General features: G+C 32.1%; 2 protein-coding genes across 3 annotated transcripts; both read right to left on the minus strand.

Annotated features, from left to right (window-relative positions):
* Positions 1-1,615: 1,615 nt before the first annotated feature.
* Positions 1,616-2,965, minus strand: LOC129884643 (bZIP transcription factor 53-like). The gene has a single exon (XM_055958931.1). The coding sequence runs from the start codon at positions 2,273-2,275 to the stop codon at positions 1,859-1,861; it is 417 nt and encodes a 138-aa protein (XP_055814906.1). The 5' UTR covers positions 2,276-2,965; the 3' UTR covers positions 1,616-1,858.
* A 2,658-nt stretch (positions 2,966-5,623) lies between these two features.
* Positions 5,624-10,763, minus strand: LOC129886089 (pentatricopeptide repeat-containing protein At1g09820). 2 transcript variants are annotated; one of them, XM_055960620.1, is made up of 3 exons: positions 8,723-10,763; positions 8,496-8,607; positions 5,624-6,143 (listed from the first exon to the last, which is right to left on the minus strand). In XM_055960620.1, exon 1 carries the CDS (start codon positions 10,668-10,670, stop codon positions 8,853-8,855), a length of 1,818 nt encoding a protein of 605 aa, XP_055816595.1. In that variant the 5' UTR covers positions 10,671-10,763; the 3' UTR covers positions 5,624-6,143; positions 8,496-8,607; positions 8,723-8,852. The 2 variants fall into 2 exon arrangements, with proteins under 2 accessions (XP_055816595.1, XP_055816596.1); XM_055960621.1 differs by lacking the exon at positions 8,496-8,607.
* Between the last annotated feature and the right edge of the window lie 4,394 nt (positions 10,764-15,157).

The following is a 15,157-nucleotide window of genomic DNA, read 5'->3' on the forward strand; positions in this document are numbered from 1 at the left end:
GGAGAAAATTGAGGCCCCAAACTAGTGCTTTAATGACCTTATGGTCGAAATGGCTTGTTAGGCAACATTGGCTTGCATTTTTCCTTTTAGATGCTTTCATTCATGTTTCGCTAATACTTGCATCATTATTTCATATCTTTTCGACGTAATAATGCATAAATTCTCACGTAATTAATGTAAATATTACCTGTGGAAAGTTTAATACTACAAACTAAACGCTGCAGTATTTTATATGAAATTTTAGAAATGAAACATTGCATTGATTATGTAGAATGAAGTTAGTAATGCAGAGTTTTTATGTTAGAAATGAAACCATATATCACTATATTGAATTCTATATGATAATTCATAATTGCCTTTTTTTTTCTTCTATGTAGCCAACGGAAAGACCAATTCATGGTATGTCACATTTGTGCATTTTACTGAATGATCCATAACCTGAAAGATTCAACATGCAGTACAGAGAAGAACAAGAATAGAGAAAGTAGTTTTTCCCAACCATTAACTTGAGAAAGGCAATAGAGATGTATAATCCTAGTCCCTGAGTAATACATTTGATGCAAGTTACAATATGTCTTAACATCCATTTGTGCAACAACATGCTTAATGTTGTATTAACATAACTAGATTGGGTGAATGCCTAAATGTTGGGATGACATGATCAGTTCCTTGCATATCCGCCTGACCAGCTACACAATCGATTAACAAAGACAATAATAAATCTTGCATAATTTTTATTAGTCCCTCATAAGACACTCTGTTCTATTTTCTTCCTCAGGAAACACCCTGCTAATGATCTGCAACTAAAGCATCAGGTTATCCCACTAGGTTTGTCCAAGTGAGTACTTCAGTAATTCACCAATATGTTTTCTAGGATCCACTGTGGAGTTCGTACCCAAGCTAAATACTATTGCGTTGACCTCTGAAATTTCTAGTCCAAGGGTTCTGTTACTGCTAATGAGTGTATCTCTATGTAAGGAGTACTAGAACTCAAAACACAGTTACTCCTACTTTGAGGCCAAAATTTGGCAAGGAAAAGTTCATCTAGTTCAATGTAAAAACCATAGAGCTTGATTATGATACATGTACTTTTGAAATTGACTCCCTACGCCTCATTATCAGCAAGCTGAAGAGCTGAAGTTTATTCTACCAATAGCAGGATATTAAGAACTAATAACATTATACATACAGTTATAATCTTTGACGGCATTTTGAAATATAATGATGCAATCCAATCCAAGTAATCGTTTTCAAAACATCAATTCAGACTTCAATGGTGCATATATCACTCTATTTTGAAAGGCAACACCATGACTTCTATTAAAAGTTTCACCCCACTTGGAGTTTATGCACACTTCGGTGCACTTATTGAGCTAAGGAAGACCCAAACCTGAAGGCACTAGACAGACTAAGAGCAAGCGAGATAATCGTGGGTTTATCAAGGACAACATTGACAATACAACAATAACAACAACTACTGCTCTTCAAAAACCAAACAGTTGCCATTCACAAGAATGGATAAAGAAGGAGGACTTTTTGTGCAGTGTAAAACTAGTCAAATCATGATAACTTTCACTATGATCATTCCCTGAATTCACAATATCAACCATGAAAGGACAAATAGTTATCCCTCGTTGTAAATATCATCGTAAACAAAGACCAGAATGTAAGATACAAACGTCTGATTCAACAACTCCAAGCTAATTCTTGGTATTTACATGGTTCATAAGAGTAAGCAGACACAGCATACACTAAAACATAACCAACAAAGGCACAACTAACATGACATTACCATCCAAGGAAACTACTAAGATGTGGACTAATGGAAGCAAAGCTATCCAACAAGCCATAACGAGGATTAAAATTTAAACAAGCCTGAAGAAGCAATGGGCTGCATTGGACAAGGGTTCTGTAATGGCTTCAACAAAGGATCAGCAACATCAGCAGCCAAACCAGTGCTGTCAATAACATCATTTAAATACCTGAGCCTATCAGTCAATTCCATGGCCTGTGCCCTCAACACATTATTCTGTGCAGCACAAATTGCATATCTTTCTGTTGTCTCATCAATCTTAGCCACAATTGATTTATTTGCAACCTGTAATCTGCTCACTTCCCCTGTCAAATCTTGCAGAAGTTTCTGCTTCTTCATCCTCGAACGCCTCGCAGATTCCCTGTTGGAAATCATCCTTTTCCTCTTCTTTTCATCCATTCCTGCATACCTTTGGTCATCTTCTGATGCAGATGAACTAGCACTCTGCCTTAAAGGTGACATTTTTTTTCTTCAATATATTGTGGCTATAATAATTCAACAGTACCCAAAATCTATGATTTCAAGAAAGCCAATTTGAACTTTTGAGACAAATCAAAAAAGGCTATTCTTCAATAAATTTTAAAAAAAGGATACTTTTTAGAGGTGTTTCCAAAGAGGGTATTCACGAAAAATCATAAAAATGGTAGAGAAACAATACAGAGAAAGATTGACGAAAACAATCGCCTAAAAAGTTGGTGGAAATGTCAGAGAGCATAGATTGATTCCTAACTAAATAAACCCCAAATTCATTGTCGTTGAGAAAATCAGAATCAGCAACAACCCCAGAAAATAAATTACCCACCTTGGAAATTCTCAAAAAAAAATACAAACAACTACTTTAGAAATGTGATATTGAGATATGGGGTTGTCGCAAAAAAGGCAATCTTTTTTGAGACAATGAACAAAGGTTGATTGAAAGAAGAGGAAAAAAATTAACAAAAAGGAATCAAGAAAATAAGCAGAAATAAGAAGATGATTAAGAACGTCAAAAGACATAAATGGTAGGTGGAGATGATTAAGGAAGAGATTAATATGGAGAAACCAGAAAGTTTTTTTTGTTTCTATTTTATTTATTTTTTTGGAGGCGGAAAAGAGGATTACGTTACTCAACTTTGAAAGGTGTTTTTAGACTGGTATAGATAGTTTGAAGGCGAGAAGAACGTTCACGATGACAATTGTAAAGCACACCTCTACAAAATACAAAAAATTTCATTCGACAAATAATTTCCAAACTAATTTTACACGATATTTATTACTTTCCACCCATAATAAATATCAAATAAGCTTGTTTGGATTAATTTACTTTAAAGTATTCTTTTTGAATGTTTGGGTATAGTTAAAACGTGTTTATAAGCATGTGATTTTTAGCTAAAATGATAAAAATAAATCAAAAATCATAAATTAAAATTTCTAACTTATGACTTTTGGCTTATAAATCAAAAGTCAATCCAAACAGGCTCGATCAAGCTCTTTAATTTCAACATACCATATATCATATTTAAAATCATAATATTAAAAAATATTTTGATTCCATATGTATTTTGAATATAAAATCACATAATTCAAAAGTTTTTTTTTTAACTTTCTTCAACTCGTGTCCAGTCAAACTAACACAAACAATTATAACCGAATTCATTAATAATCACAAATTCACAATACTTGTTAGTTTTTTCAGTTATTATTGCTCCTCAAAATTAAAGTTCCAGCTAAGAATTTGAAACATTGAATCGAGAGAAGGAATAAATAGAAATTTCAAAGTCGTCAATTTTTTCCTTAATTTTGTTTGAAAAGAAAGGAAGAAAAAATTTCAGGAAATAAAAACATATTTATACGATATTTAAAATGTTTACCTTTTTTCCAAATCTTTCTAGGTGATTAAAGTTGTGAACAATGAGTCGATATAATAATATTTAATAAAATGATAGTGCTAGTTCCAGTTATGGTGTAATTGATTTCAATCTAATCCCAAAGCATTCACTTAGAAATTCAAAATGATATCCAATCGAAGAATAATATTTTAAATAATGTCAAAGTTGGTTGAATTGGATAAGGGGAGCAACGGATGAATGGCGCGAAAAGATAGATTAGGATAGGACTGTATTTTATATTAGTTTTTATTATTGGATTTGGATGTAATAATTTCTAAATGTTTAAGGCAGCAGATTACGATTTATGATTAGATGAATTTCAAGTTTATTATTTTCTCTAAATTTAATTCATACTTAAATAATATTATTTTCTCTGGGCATACACCTTTTTTCAAATTTAAACTCCAAAATTACTAATTTGAGTTTACTTCCTTTGCCAACTCCAAAAAAAAATTAAGGTGACGATTAGGAAGTTCTCTTATTTGCTCGCTTTAACAATTTAGCATCAAAAATTATCTTGCGGAGATGAATATTTTCTTTATTCTTTTAAGTAGGAGTCTTCGATTAGAATCTTAAAAATAATTTTTTTTTAAAATAAAAAGTGTTTTAATTTTAAAATGAAATTTTGGATATAAATTTAAATTGAATGAATTCAAAAATAGATATGTAATATCGGGTGATTGACAAACAAAAGAAATACCAAATGTCGACATAGACACGAAAAAGGGTGTTCTCTTATTATAAGCTAAATGGTTTACTCAATATTTTCTACGAAAAAGACAAACTTTGATGCGTGCATGGAACTACCTGAAAAGACTAGTCGCTGCCCTATATTTACAAAAGGCTTCTAGAAACAATTCTCTGGGTAGAAACTAGAAAGCATGTTGCCAAATGTTTCATCCATTCCAAAATAAGTATTAATTTAGATAAAATTAAATTTATTAAAAAAAATATAAATATGTAATTTACTAAATTATCATTTTAAATAAATATGTCTTTGAAAATTAAACACTATTAAATAGATGAAGTATAAAAAGTATAATTGGAAAAATATTAATTTTTATCTTAAATTTTTAAGACAACACTTATTTTGTGACAATTTTTTTTTTTAACATAACTCAATGGTTGATTGTAGTTTTATTTCTAAGTTTCAAGATTTTGAACTTCATACTCCAGCTTTTTTTTGGCATTAGTTTCCGACATTTCTAGATCAATGTTATTTGGAATTAGGGGTGTCAAAATGGATGGATTGAGTTGAAATTAAGAATATTAAAATGAATTGAAATAAAAATCGGGTTGGATCATGACCCATTCAAATTTACTTTGGGCTCAAATGAATTGGGCTCAATTGGGCTAAAATTCGAGTTGGATCGTAACCCGCCCAATTTGACTCACTTAATCTCAATAATTTTAGCATATTATTATTTTCTTTTTATAATCACAATTTGAATTTCAATTTAAGAAAATAAAAATAAAAATTTACAAATAGATAGATTAATCCTAAAAAATATAAAATAAATAGTAATTCATACTTTTAATATGAGAACATACATTTCACCAATGTAAATAAAGAGTCTTAAAATGGGTTAAAATTAGAGATTAGATTGGACTCAATTAAAAATTCTTTTAAAATGGGTTAAGACTTGAATGAGTTGAAATTAAACCCTATACAAATCATCTTAAGTCCAACCCATAAATATATAAACGGATTAAGCGAGTTGCTTATATTTAAGCTCATTTTGACACCCCTAATTAGAACGGTTAAAGAAATGAATCTTGTACCTAAGTCAACCTCAAAAGTTAATTCAATAGGTGAGAATTATCCGAACCATATTAAAGAGGCCATTCATTCCTTAAAGGGCCGACATGTGGGACTCTTCACAGGAACTGATGATGTTTATTCAGTATTTCTTTGTAATTTTTAATCAAATTACACCATGTATAAGGTATTGGATACTTCTTTCAAAAAGTAATTGGAATTCTCATCATACATTTTTACAGTACCAAACAGATTACCAGGAAAAATAATAATTGAGGATTCCATTCCTGGGAACAAATATCATGTTACACTGAGCAGATTAGAGAAATTCTACACCAATTTTCCACAGCAAAAAAAACAACATTTCTTTGAATAACAAAGATTAGCCCCTCGAATTCCCTCCCCCCCACTTCAGTCTCGCAATTCTCTTGAAGACGGCTCTTTAATAGCTCTTTCATCAAAACGTCAGTGCATAGAACCCGATCAGATTATAACGTCTTACCAGGTATTGTAGAGTTGCTAGGGGTTCAACGCACAAACTCCCAACCAGACAAATATTCTCTCGTCGTGTCACTCACCTTAAATCACATTGTGGCAGGTGGTCAACAAGCCAAGAATCCAGCAACAAACATTGAACTCCGCAAACAACAGCCACAAAATCATCTTTCATGAAATGCTCGAGTCACGCAAACTCATGATGTACCTGTCAGAGTAAAAATGTAATTTCAGGCATAGAACCCATAATATAAAGAACAACTAATCATACACATCAATAAGATCTAGATGAGAAGTTATCCAAGCATAATTTAAAAGGTTAACATCCAAGCAATAGCAACAAACTATGATTTCCCATGGACAAGCTAGAATACGGTAAAGAGAAGATCAATGATGATATCAGAAAAGGGTTAAATCAGAACTTTTAAGATAGGTCTATTATAATTTCTTAATTTCATTTTACGGACGAGATTTTTCAATTGAAGGGAAAAAAAAGGAATACATAGATGAAGACAAGACATCCTTCTATAAGAAATGCCAAGACATTAGCAAACCCGGAAAAAACTAAATAAAAAGTCGTATTCCAACTCCCACCGCCATAAACCCTGAAAATATATCAACTACTCTTGGATTGAAGATAATGAATGAGTAGGGAACACCAGCTTCTTCTAAATTAAATCATCTACAAATTGGAAATCCACTTAGTAGGATGAAGATAGTAACATGCTCCTATTAGGTCAATAGGCTTAATGTTTTGGTTATTATTTACATTCTTCGCATTTATATGAAGCTGCTTCCTTCTGTCATTTGTTGAATCCACACATAAAATGTAAGTTGCAATTGACCATTGCACAGTGTTGTTTTTGTATAATTTTCTTTTATGAAGATACTGTAGATGTTTCTATACATGTAGTTATATACGCATATTGATGTAAAGAGTCCATTTCACCAAGCAGACTTGTGTTGCAGTCCGGACTTTAAGGGTAGTGACGATACATTTTGTGGAAGTATGAATAGAGGCAATTTAGTAAATGAATACTAATTTGTTTAGAAGAGACAATAGGTTCACCATGGAATCTGATCCATCAGGTAAGTAGTGAATTACCAAATCATTTACTCCCTTCGTCCTAATTTATGTGGCACCGCAGACTAGGCACAAAATTTAAGAAAGAAGGGAAGACTTTTGAAATTTGTAGTCTAAAATAAACCTTAGATAATTGTGTGGCTATAAATCATTTTATTAAGGACAAAAAGGAAATTTTAAAGTTAAATTGTTTCTAGTTATAGAAAGGTGACATTCTTTTTTGGACAAACTAAAATGGAATGTGTGCAACATAAATTGGGATGGAGGGAGTAGTATTATTTCATCATTTGAATTTTTCTCATCCTTGGACAGTTTGGAGAAAGCGAAACTTTCAAGTGTTCCAAAGATAAAGGAAACTCTATTCAGAAATATCAAGATGAATTATTCACTTGTATTTCATTTTTCGTGTAAACAGAATTTTGTAACTGATGCTGAATCAGTGATAGAACTCATAGAATCCATTTAAGGATGGGAAGGGATATTCTGTTGGTACACTGTAACTATTTTTGACAGCACCACCTTGGTGCCATATTATAATACGCTTATCAAGCAAAAAATATTTTCATTCATAAGAACCTTTTTTTTAAAATGGGCACCATAAGTAAGAACCTTTTTTTGGGTACCACATGTAAGAACTTTCTGAAACTAGGATAAAAACAACTTGTGTCTTGCTTTATGCAAGTGATTTTTGTCACTACTGAACATAGAAGGCTTCGATTTTCAAACTGGCAAATTCACATGGTTAAAACTGCAGTTCCATGGATCTTATTTCCACTTAGTAGGATGCATCAGATTGTATAAGAAGCCACTTGATTATTTTCCTTTAAAAAAAAAGGAATTTGGACCAGTAACTACAAGACTTGCATTTGGTGTCCATGTCAGCTTGAGTGCACATCGAGTTATTAAATGGGTATCCCTATCTCCCACCAACTACCTCTTCTCACCAAGGCTTAAGCAGAAGAGAAAATACATCTAGAGTCGCCTCTAATGGAATTCCAAATTTTGGTTCCCAAAGTTGTTAATCTAAGTCTAAACTACTAGTTCACTCCTTGGGGTTCATACCAGACCTATGTTTAAGGACTAGATTTTCTATAAATAAGCCTACCCCTTTAAGATTTCTATTAATTTCATTGCTAAGCAGAATTTGTAGTTTTGGCAACGAATCACTAGTAGAACTCCCTTGCAATAGTTCTAGTTAATCCGACAACTGCACTTTATGGCAGAATCTAATGCTGCAAGCAGACTTCACCAACTGTCAGGTCCTTCACCAGCAGTTTCAAAATTTAAAGTACTAATCAATATCAAGTAAATTTAGAACGAGATCCTATTCGGTCCTAAATGAAATACATGCCTAGGATCTGCTCGGAAATAAAAGCTCAACCACCAACACCATCATGACATGAATATCAGCTTAATCACATAGAGGATTGCAATAAAAAAAAAACAAGAATTAAAGAAGGCATCATGCAATTTAACCTTCTGTTTCAGTTGTAACTATGTCTAATCACAGAAGATTGCCTTTCATGGTGAAGCAGACAAGTCCTCCACTGAATTGCACCCTTAAAATTATAACTATCAAACCCTTGATCTACACAAAGAAAAAATTACGAAAATGTGATTAACGTCCATAGACCTCATAAATTTAACTACCGTAAACCAAAACCGACAGCGAGATAGAGAGATATGATGATAAAAGCACATACCTAACTTGCAGTGTAATCATGAGCCACAAAGACTTGCTTTTGTCCCTCTGAAAGAACAAAGTATGTGACATAACAATGATAGAATGAATCGATTAGACCACTCTCAACCTTCTCCACCATAATTAAGTAATTAACACTTGACAGTATCCTTGTAGAGGTGTCCATCTATGTCAGGGATAAATCCCTTGTCTATCATTTCTTCTCTGATAATGTCATAGGTAATTCTATTGGGTACCAATCCTTTTTCCAACATCTCGTTTAAAAGGGCATTTGCTTCTTCCAGCTTATCTTTCTGACAGAAACCTTTAATCAAAATGTTGTAAGTGACAACATTTGGTTGCTTTCCTTCCTTCTCCATTCTTTTCCTAATAGTAACAGCTGCCTTTGGGTTACCTTCTTGGCAATAGCCAGCCATCAAAATGTTGTATGTCACATGACTTGGGGCCAACTTTTTCTCAGACATCTCATCCAGAAGTCTCACTGCCTTTCTTGATTCTCCCCATTTGCACATTGCATCTATTCGAATATTGTAAGTAACTAGATCAGCCTTCACACTCTTCTTCTCCATTTCCTCCAGTAGCTCTTTTGCTGCTCCAACATTTCCGTCTCGATAATAACCACCTAATAAGCAATTATATGTTGAAATGTTAGGACAAATCAGTTTGCGCAACATTAGGTCACGAAGAGCGACTGCTTCTTCCATTTTTCCAGCCTTACTATGAGCATCAATAACTGTGTTGAAAGTTAGTACATTTATATCTAACCCTTGCTTCACAATATCATCAAACAACTCTTTAGCCTCTCCAAACATCTTCATTTTTGAAAACCCATTTATCATTACATTATAAGTCCGAATATTAGGCTCCAACCCCAAACGTATCATTGCTGCACGTAAACCAAGAGCCTCATCAGCTTTCCCATCACCAAATAGCCCATCAATTAACGAGTTAAGCGTCACAATGTCCGGTCTCATCCCTTGAAGCTGCATTTCTTTAAAAAGTTTCATGGCTGCCCCCACATTATCATCCTTACAAAACCCATCAATAAGAGTATTATAAGTTCTCTCATTCGGACTCACCCCCTGCTCCACCATTTCTCTCAAAAGTGCATCAGCTTTATACATCTTCCCGTCCCCACCCCTCTTGCAATACCCATCGATCAATGTATTGTAAGTAACTGCATTAGGCATTATCCCTCTAACCTTCATATCTTCCATCACATCCCTAGCCTTATTCAACTTCCCCGCCTTACACAACCCATTAATTACAATATTAAACGTGTACAAGTCAACCTCAATCCTCCTCCTAATCATCTCCTTATACACAAGCTCTCCTACCTCAAACTTCCCCTCTTTCACCACCCCTTTAAGCATCGGTTTACACGAAAATACAGATAACTTAAACCCATAATCCCCAGCTCTTTTAAAACCCTCCAGAGCTAAATCCAGTTTACCATTATTAACATAAGCTAATATCATCATGTCAACAATAATAGAATTAGCACAGACATTATCACTACATGTCAAGAGTGTATGAAAAACAGAAGAAACCGTATGGGTCTTCCCATTTTTAACAAAATCGTGCAATAAAGATCGAACCTTTGGGTATTTTTTATCATTAACTAACAATACAAGAACTCTGCATAAATGCTCAAGAGGGTGGTGATAAACCTGAAAACATTGAGACCACTTGAAGAAACCCAAGATGGAGGAAGAATCAAACCCATAATCCAAAAGCTGTTCAAGAAACGAAGTTGGGTTAATGGGTTTAATTAGTTCCTTGAGCTGAGACCAATGCTGGTTTGAAATCAATTCACAAACTTTAGATTTGAAAAGTGGGTCTGAAAACAAATTGGGTGTTGAGGTTGAGGTTAGTTCTGATTTTGCTGTATGGAGGCAGCGGAGGGGAAAACGAGAGTGGTGAAGACGCCGGAAATATATTATCGACATGGATACCGGCGACTGAACTATAGGAGACGTCTTGATTAAGAACAGGGAAACATAGAGACCCGCGAGCAGAAAGTATGGAATCTGGAACTTAGAAAAAATTGGTGATAATTACACAAGTACACTCTATAGTTTTAATTTATTATTTAATTAAAATTCTGTTAATAAATTTTAATTTATAATTAATTTTAAATAATTAAATTGTAACTAATAGATGACGTGTTTAAAAAAATTATTTAAATTATTTAATTAAAATTCTGTTAAATAAATTTTAATTTATAATTAATTTTAAATAATTAAATTGTAACCAATAGATGACTGTTACGAGTTTAAAAAAATTATTCAAATTATTTAATTAAAATTATGTTTTAAAAAATGTCATTTTTGAATCTAAAGGTGGATGTCAAGGGCAGTTTAAGCCTAATAGATGGATGAAAGGCATTTTTGTAGTATTTTCAATAGTTCAAAGACATTTTAGATCATTTTTTGATGTAATAATAACACTAGTAACTAAATATTTTTTAATATAATATTTTTATATTCTACGAATAATTTCTTAACGACAAACATGCATTTTTAGATCAGATGACCGAAAAAGGATAAATAGGAATTAGTTGGGGTCATAAATAGATGGACTTTTTTCTATAAAATATAGTAAGATTTTGGAGTAAGTTATAAAATTTTAAAAGATATCAATAGCTATATTTTGGTCCATAAACAAATTTTTAGCAGATTTTGACATTTGAGGGATTTGATTTTCAAAATTTGCCGAAAACTAAACAAATTCTACGGCCAAAATTTTTGCCCAAAAAATTCCCAAGAAGTGCTTCGAAAATTTTCTCAAACGGTTTATTCAGCCCATTTCATACTAACTTTGAGACCAAATTTTACTAAAAAATCAAATCCAGTAGAACAACAAAAACTCGTTGAGTTCAGCCCATATCATGACAATGGCTTCATGGACTGCACAAAATAGCCATTTTAGGACCCCTATCAAAGAATAACCGATATTTATCAAGTGTAATTGTCTCATATTCAAATTTCAGATCATCAGTTTTTTCACCTAACCTTTTTTTTTGTTTTGTTTTTCTATTTGGTGTTTGGTGTCCGATATCCGCATTGGAGCTAGAATAATTTATATTTACACTGCATAGAGCTCATTCGAAATCGAGACCTCTAATTAACAGAGGAGCAACCTCCTCCACTGTACCACATCTTTAATGATAATTTTTGCACCAACTTATATAAACCAGTACATAAGCAATGTAAGTTTCCTCAAAAGAAGAAGAAGAAGCAGCACAATAAGATGAAAAATTTCAACAACAATCTGAAATTGGCTGTGTAAATACTTTTAAAAACTACGTATTTTAAATAGAGATGCTAAAAAAGACTCCTCCGTGCCGTTTCTACCCCTTTAGGCTATGTGAGGATCATTATAATGCGGGAGTTATTTGATAAATATAGATTGTAATACGGTTAATAAAATATGTAATCGTTGCTAATAATAAAGAAAGGATCATTTAATTAGTTTACGGTCCAGTTATGCAAGAATACATGACGCAAGGATTAGTATGTGGTGAATAATAACACATGAATTATTATGTACGAATACATTATCTTAATTCTAATATAAGGGCATTTTCTTATCTTAAAATATAAATTATCCACTAAAATATTATTAGTATGAGCTCATTTGGATGGGCTTTAAGTTGGTCAAAAACCAATTTAAAGCCCCTTTTTAGCTTTTGGACGTGTTTGCATAATGCTAACTTTAAGCCATAAAGTTCTTAAAGTCAGTCAAAAATGAAAAGTTAGGATTCCTAATTTTTTTTTCTAAGTGCGTCATTTTCTTTGACCATGGAAATTACTTTTATATTCCTTATATTTTAACTAAATTCCCAAACTATCATTTTTATTCTTTTAACCCTAAAATTCACATAATTTTCCTCATTTAAGCACTTTTATCCAAACACTCAACTGCTTATTTATAAAAATAACTTTCAGCACTTCAAAGTTCTAAAAACACTTTATACATAAAAGTTACTTTTTAAGCTCATCCAAACGGCTCTGTTTTACTTATGTGTAAATGTTACAGTACATAAATTTATTATTTCGACCAAATTATTAAAGCAAAATATCCAAGTCCACGCTTCCTGTTGAAATTGGAAAAGAGATTAAGAGGTCTCTATCACAATGATACTTTTGACATTTGCCTTTCATGGAGATTCAAATAATACTATCACAATCATGAGCTTTTAATTCTTGAAATTCACATACATAAATCATTTAATAAATAAATAAAAAAAAGGAATTAAAGCTAGCACACATTTGTAGGCATGAGTTAACTCTGTCTATGTGAGCATGTTTATATTGTCCATCTCAATTTTAGATTAAAAAAAAGCTATTAAGAATCAATCGAAAATAACTTTTCTACCTTTAAAGAAAAGATAAAACTACATACATCTATACTTCATATGTGGAATTACACCAGGAATTTATTATTTATTATTTCATTACACAATTGTATGTACTAGTGGTGTTATTCTTCCTAGCTACTTCCTTCTATTCATGACCACTTAATTAGTCTCATCATTGCTCCTTTATGTAGTTGGAAAAAAGTTGAAGCGCAAATGAAGAAAGTTGGGATTTTATCCTTCCTTCACATTGTGCTTTCTCATTCTCTTTCAATCATTTTCCATAGCCGAAAAAATGAATGATTTGAAAGGTATGGTTAGAAAAAAAATAGTCATAGTCATAGTTGTCATAGAATTTTGTTTCACCTTTTATTTTTCACGACTCACTTTGAGTTTGATGATCCACCATATAGTTTTACATTTCCTAAGAATCGCTTTCATTTTTCCTCATTATGGGCAAAGTCGGCTATATTCACATGGAGGAGGAAAATATAAGGTCGGTTAAGTGGGTAGGTCTGACTAGTCAGTTCAAACAACCTCTAATCGGGGATTGGTGGAGCCACACCAGAAGCGGCTTAAGCATATCGTGGATTAAAGCAAAAATTGAATGAAGGCCTTCAATTTTAAAAAATAAATGGGAAATTTTCACATATGACAAATTTTTTATGCATAATTACTTCATATGGTATAGTTTTCTTAATTACTTATAATGGCAAACATAATATTTATTATTGTACAAATATTGTAGCGAATTATACAAAAGTTGTAGTGAATTATAAAAATATTATACCCACGAATTATTTGTATACCGAAATATACAAACACTAGTATACATATGTATATGTGTATCTGGTAAGAAAGATTGAGAGAGAGGAGGAGAGAGGCGATCAAGATCGAGAGAGGAAAGAGAGAGGCGAGCGAGAGGTAAATTGTATATGTATATCTGTCAGAAAAATCATATAATGGTAACTGATATATATATATATATATATATATTGTATATATATATATATATTGTATATCTGACAACGAGATTTGTCATACCGCGTAAATATATTTGCTGCGAGCCGTAATTATTTTAAACTATACCTTAAATGCATAATATAATAGTAAGGTTTGTCATACCGCCTAATTTTTCCAAAATAAATTAATATATTTTTCTTACGAAGTTTATTCTTCTACCTCTTTGAGATGCAGAATTGTTAATTTTTTAAGACCAATTCTTTTAATAATTTTTTTTCAAGTGATAATATATATTTTTATAAATAGTCTCAATATTATTTTCTAAAAAAATCTATAACCTATTATTGCTAAAAAAAATAAAATTGAGGCCACTCCAATTTGAGAGCCTAAGACGCTTGCATTTTTTCTAACTCAATCGAGCCACCTCTAAGCCACACACAAAGAGTTCATTCGAAACTTTTTATCAAAAAAAATATATTATATAAAAATATATTTTTTAAAAAATTATATACACAATAGATATGTTGAATTTTCTTAACTTGTTCGAATATTTATTTCATATTTATAATTTATGATCTTTGATCTTTAACGGAATTCATAATATCTGTCGCAAAAAAATATTGAATTTCCTTAACTTCCCTATTTCTTGTGAGAAGAAAACAAGAAGGAAAGGTAGACACATCACCAATAACGTGGTGTAATCATTAAAAAAAAACATAAAAGAATGTGAATTATTATTAATTAAAATATTAATTAATGTTGATCATTCTAGTAATTACTATTAGTGATGATGATCACTTAAGTATCTCATTTTTCAAGTTTTTATTTTTTCCCACACTTGTTAAGTAGTGAAAGATAGCTATCGTAGGGCAACCCCCTATATACTAATGTTATATTTGAGTGCAGATCATTAATTCAGAAGTTGGAGAATTCACCAGTGACTCACATCTTCAGAAAACAGAACAACGTAGCGGATAGACTGAGTAGCGGATAGACTGAGTAAGGAGGGAGCAAGGGTTAGTGCGTTGGAAGAAGAAGAACTACTGTTAGTTCCACATCTGTTTGTGAAGAAGCAAGTCTAGACAGACATTGTAGGAACTTCATTTTGTAGAA

Source organism: Solanum dulcamara, chromosome 4 (assembly GCF_947179165.1).
Source record: "Solanum dulcamara chromosome 4, daSolDulc1.2, whole genome shotgun sequence".
Lineage (NCBI taxonomy): Eukaryota > Viridiplantae > Streptophyta > Magnoliopsida > Solanales > Solanaceae > Solanum > Solanum dulcamara.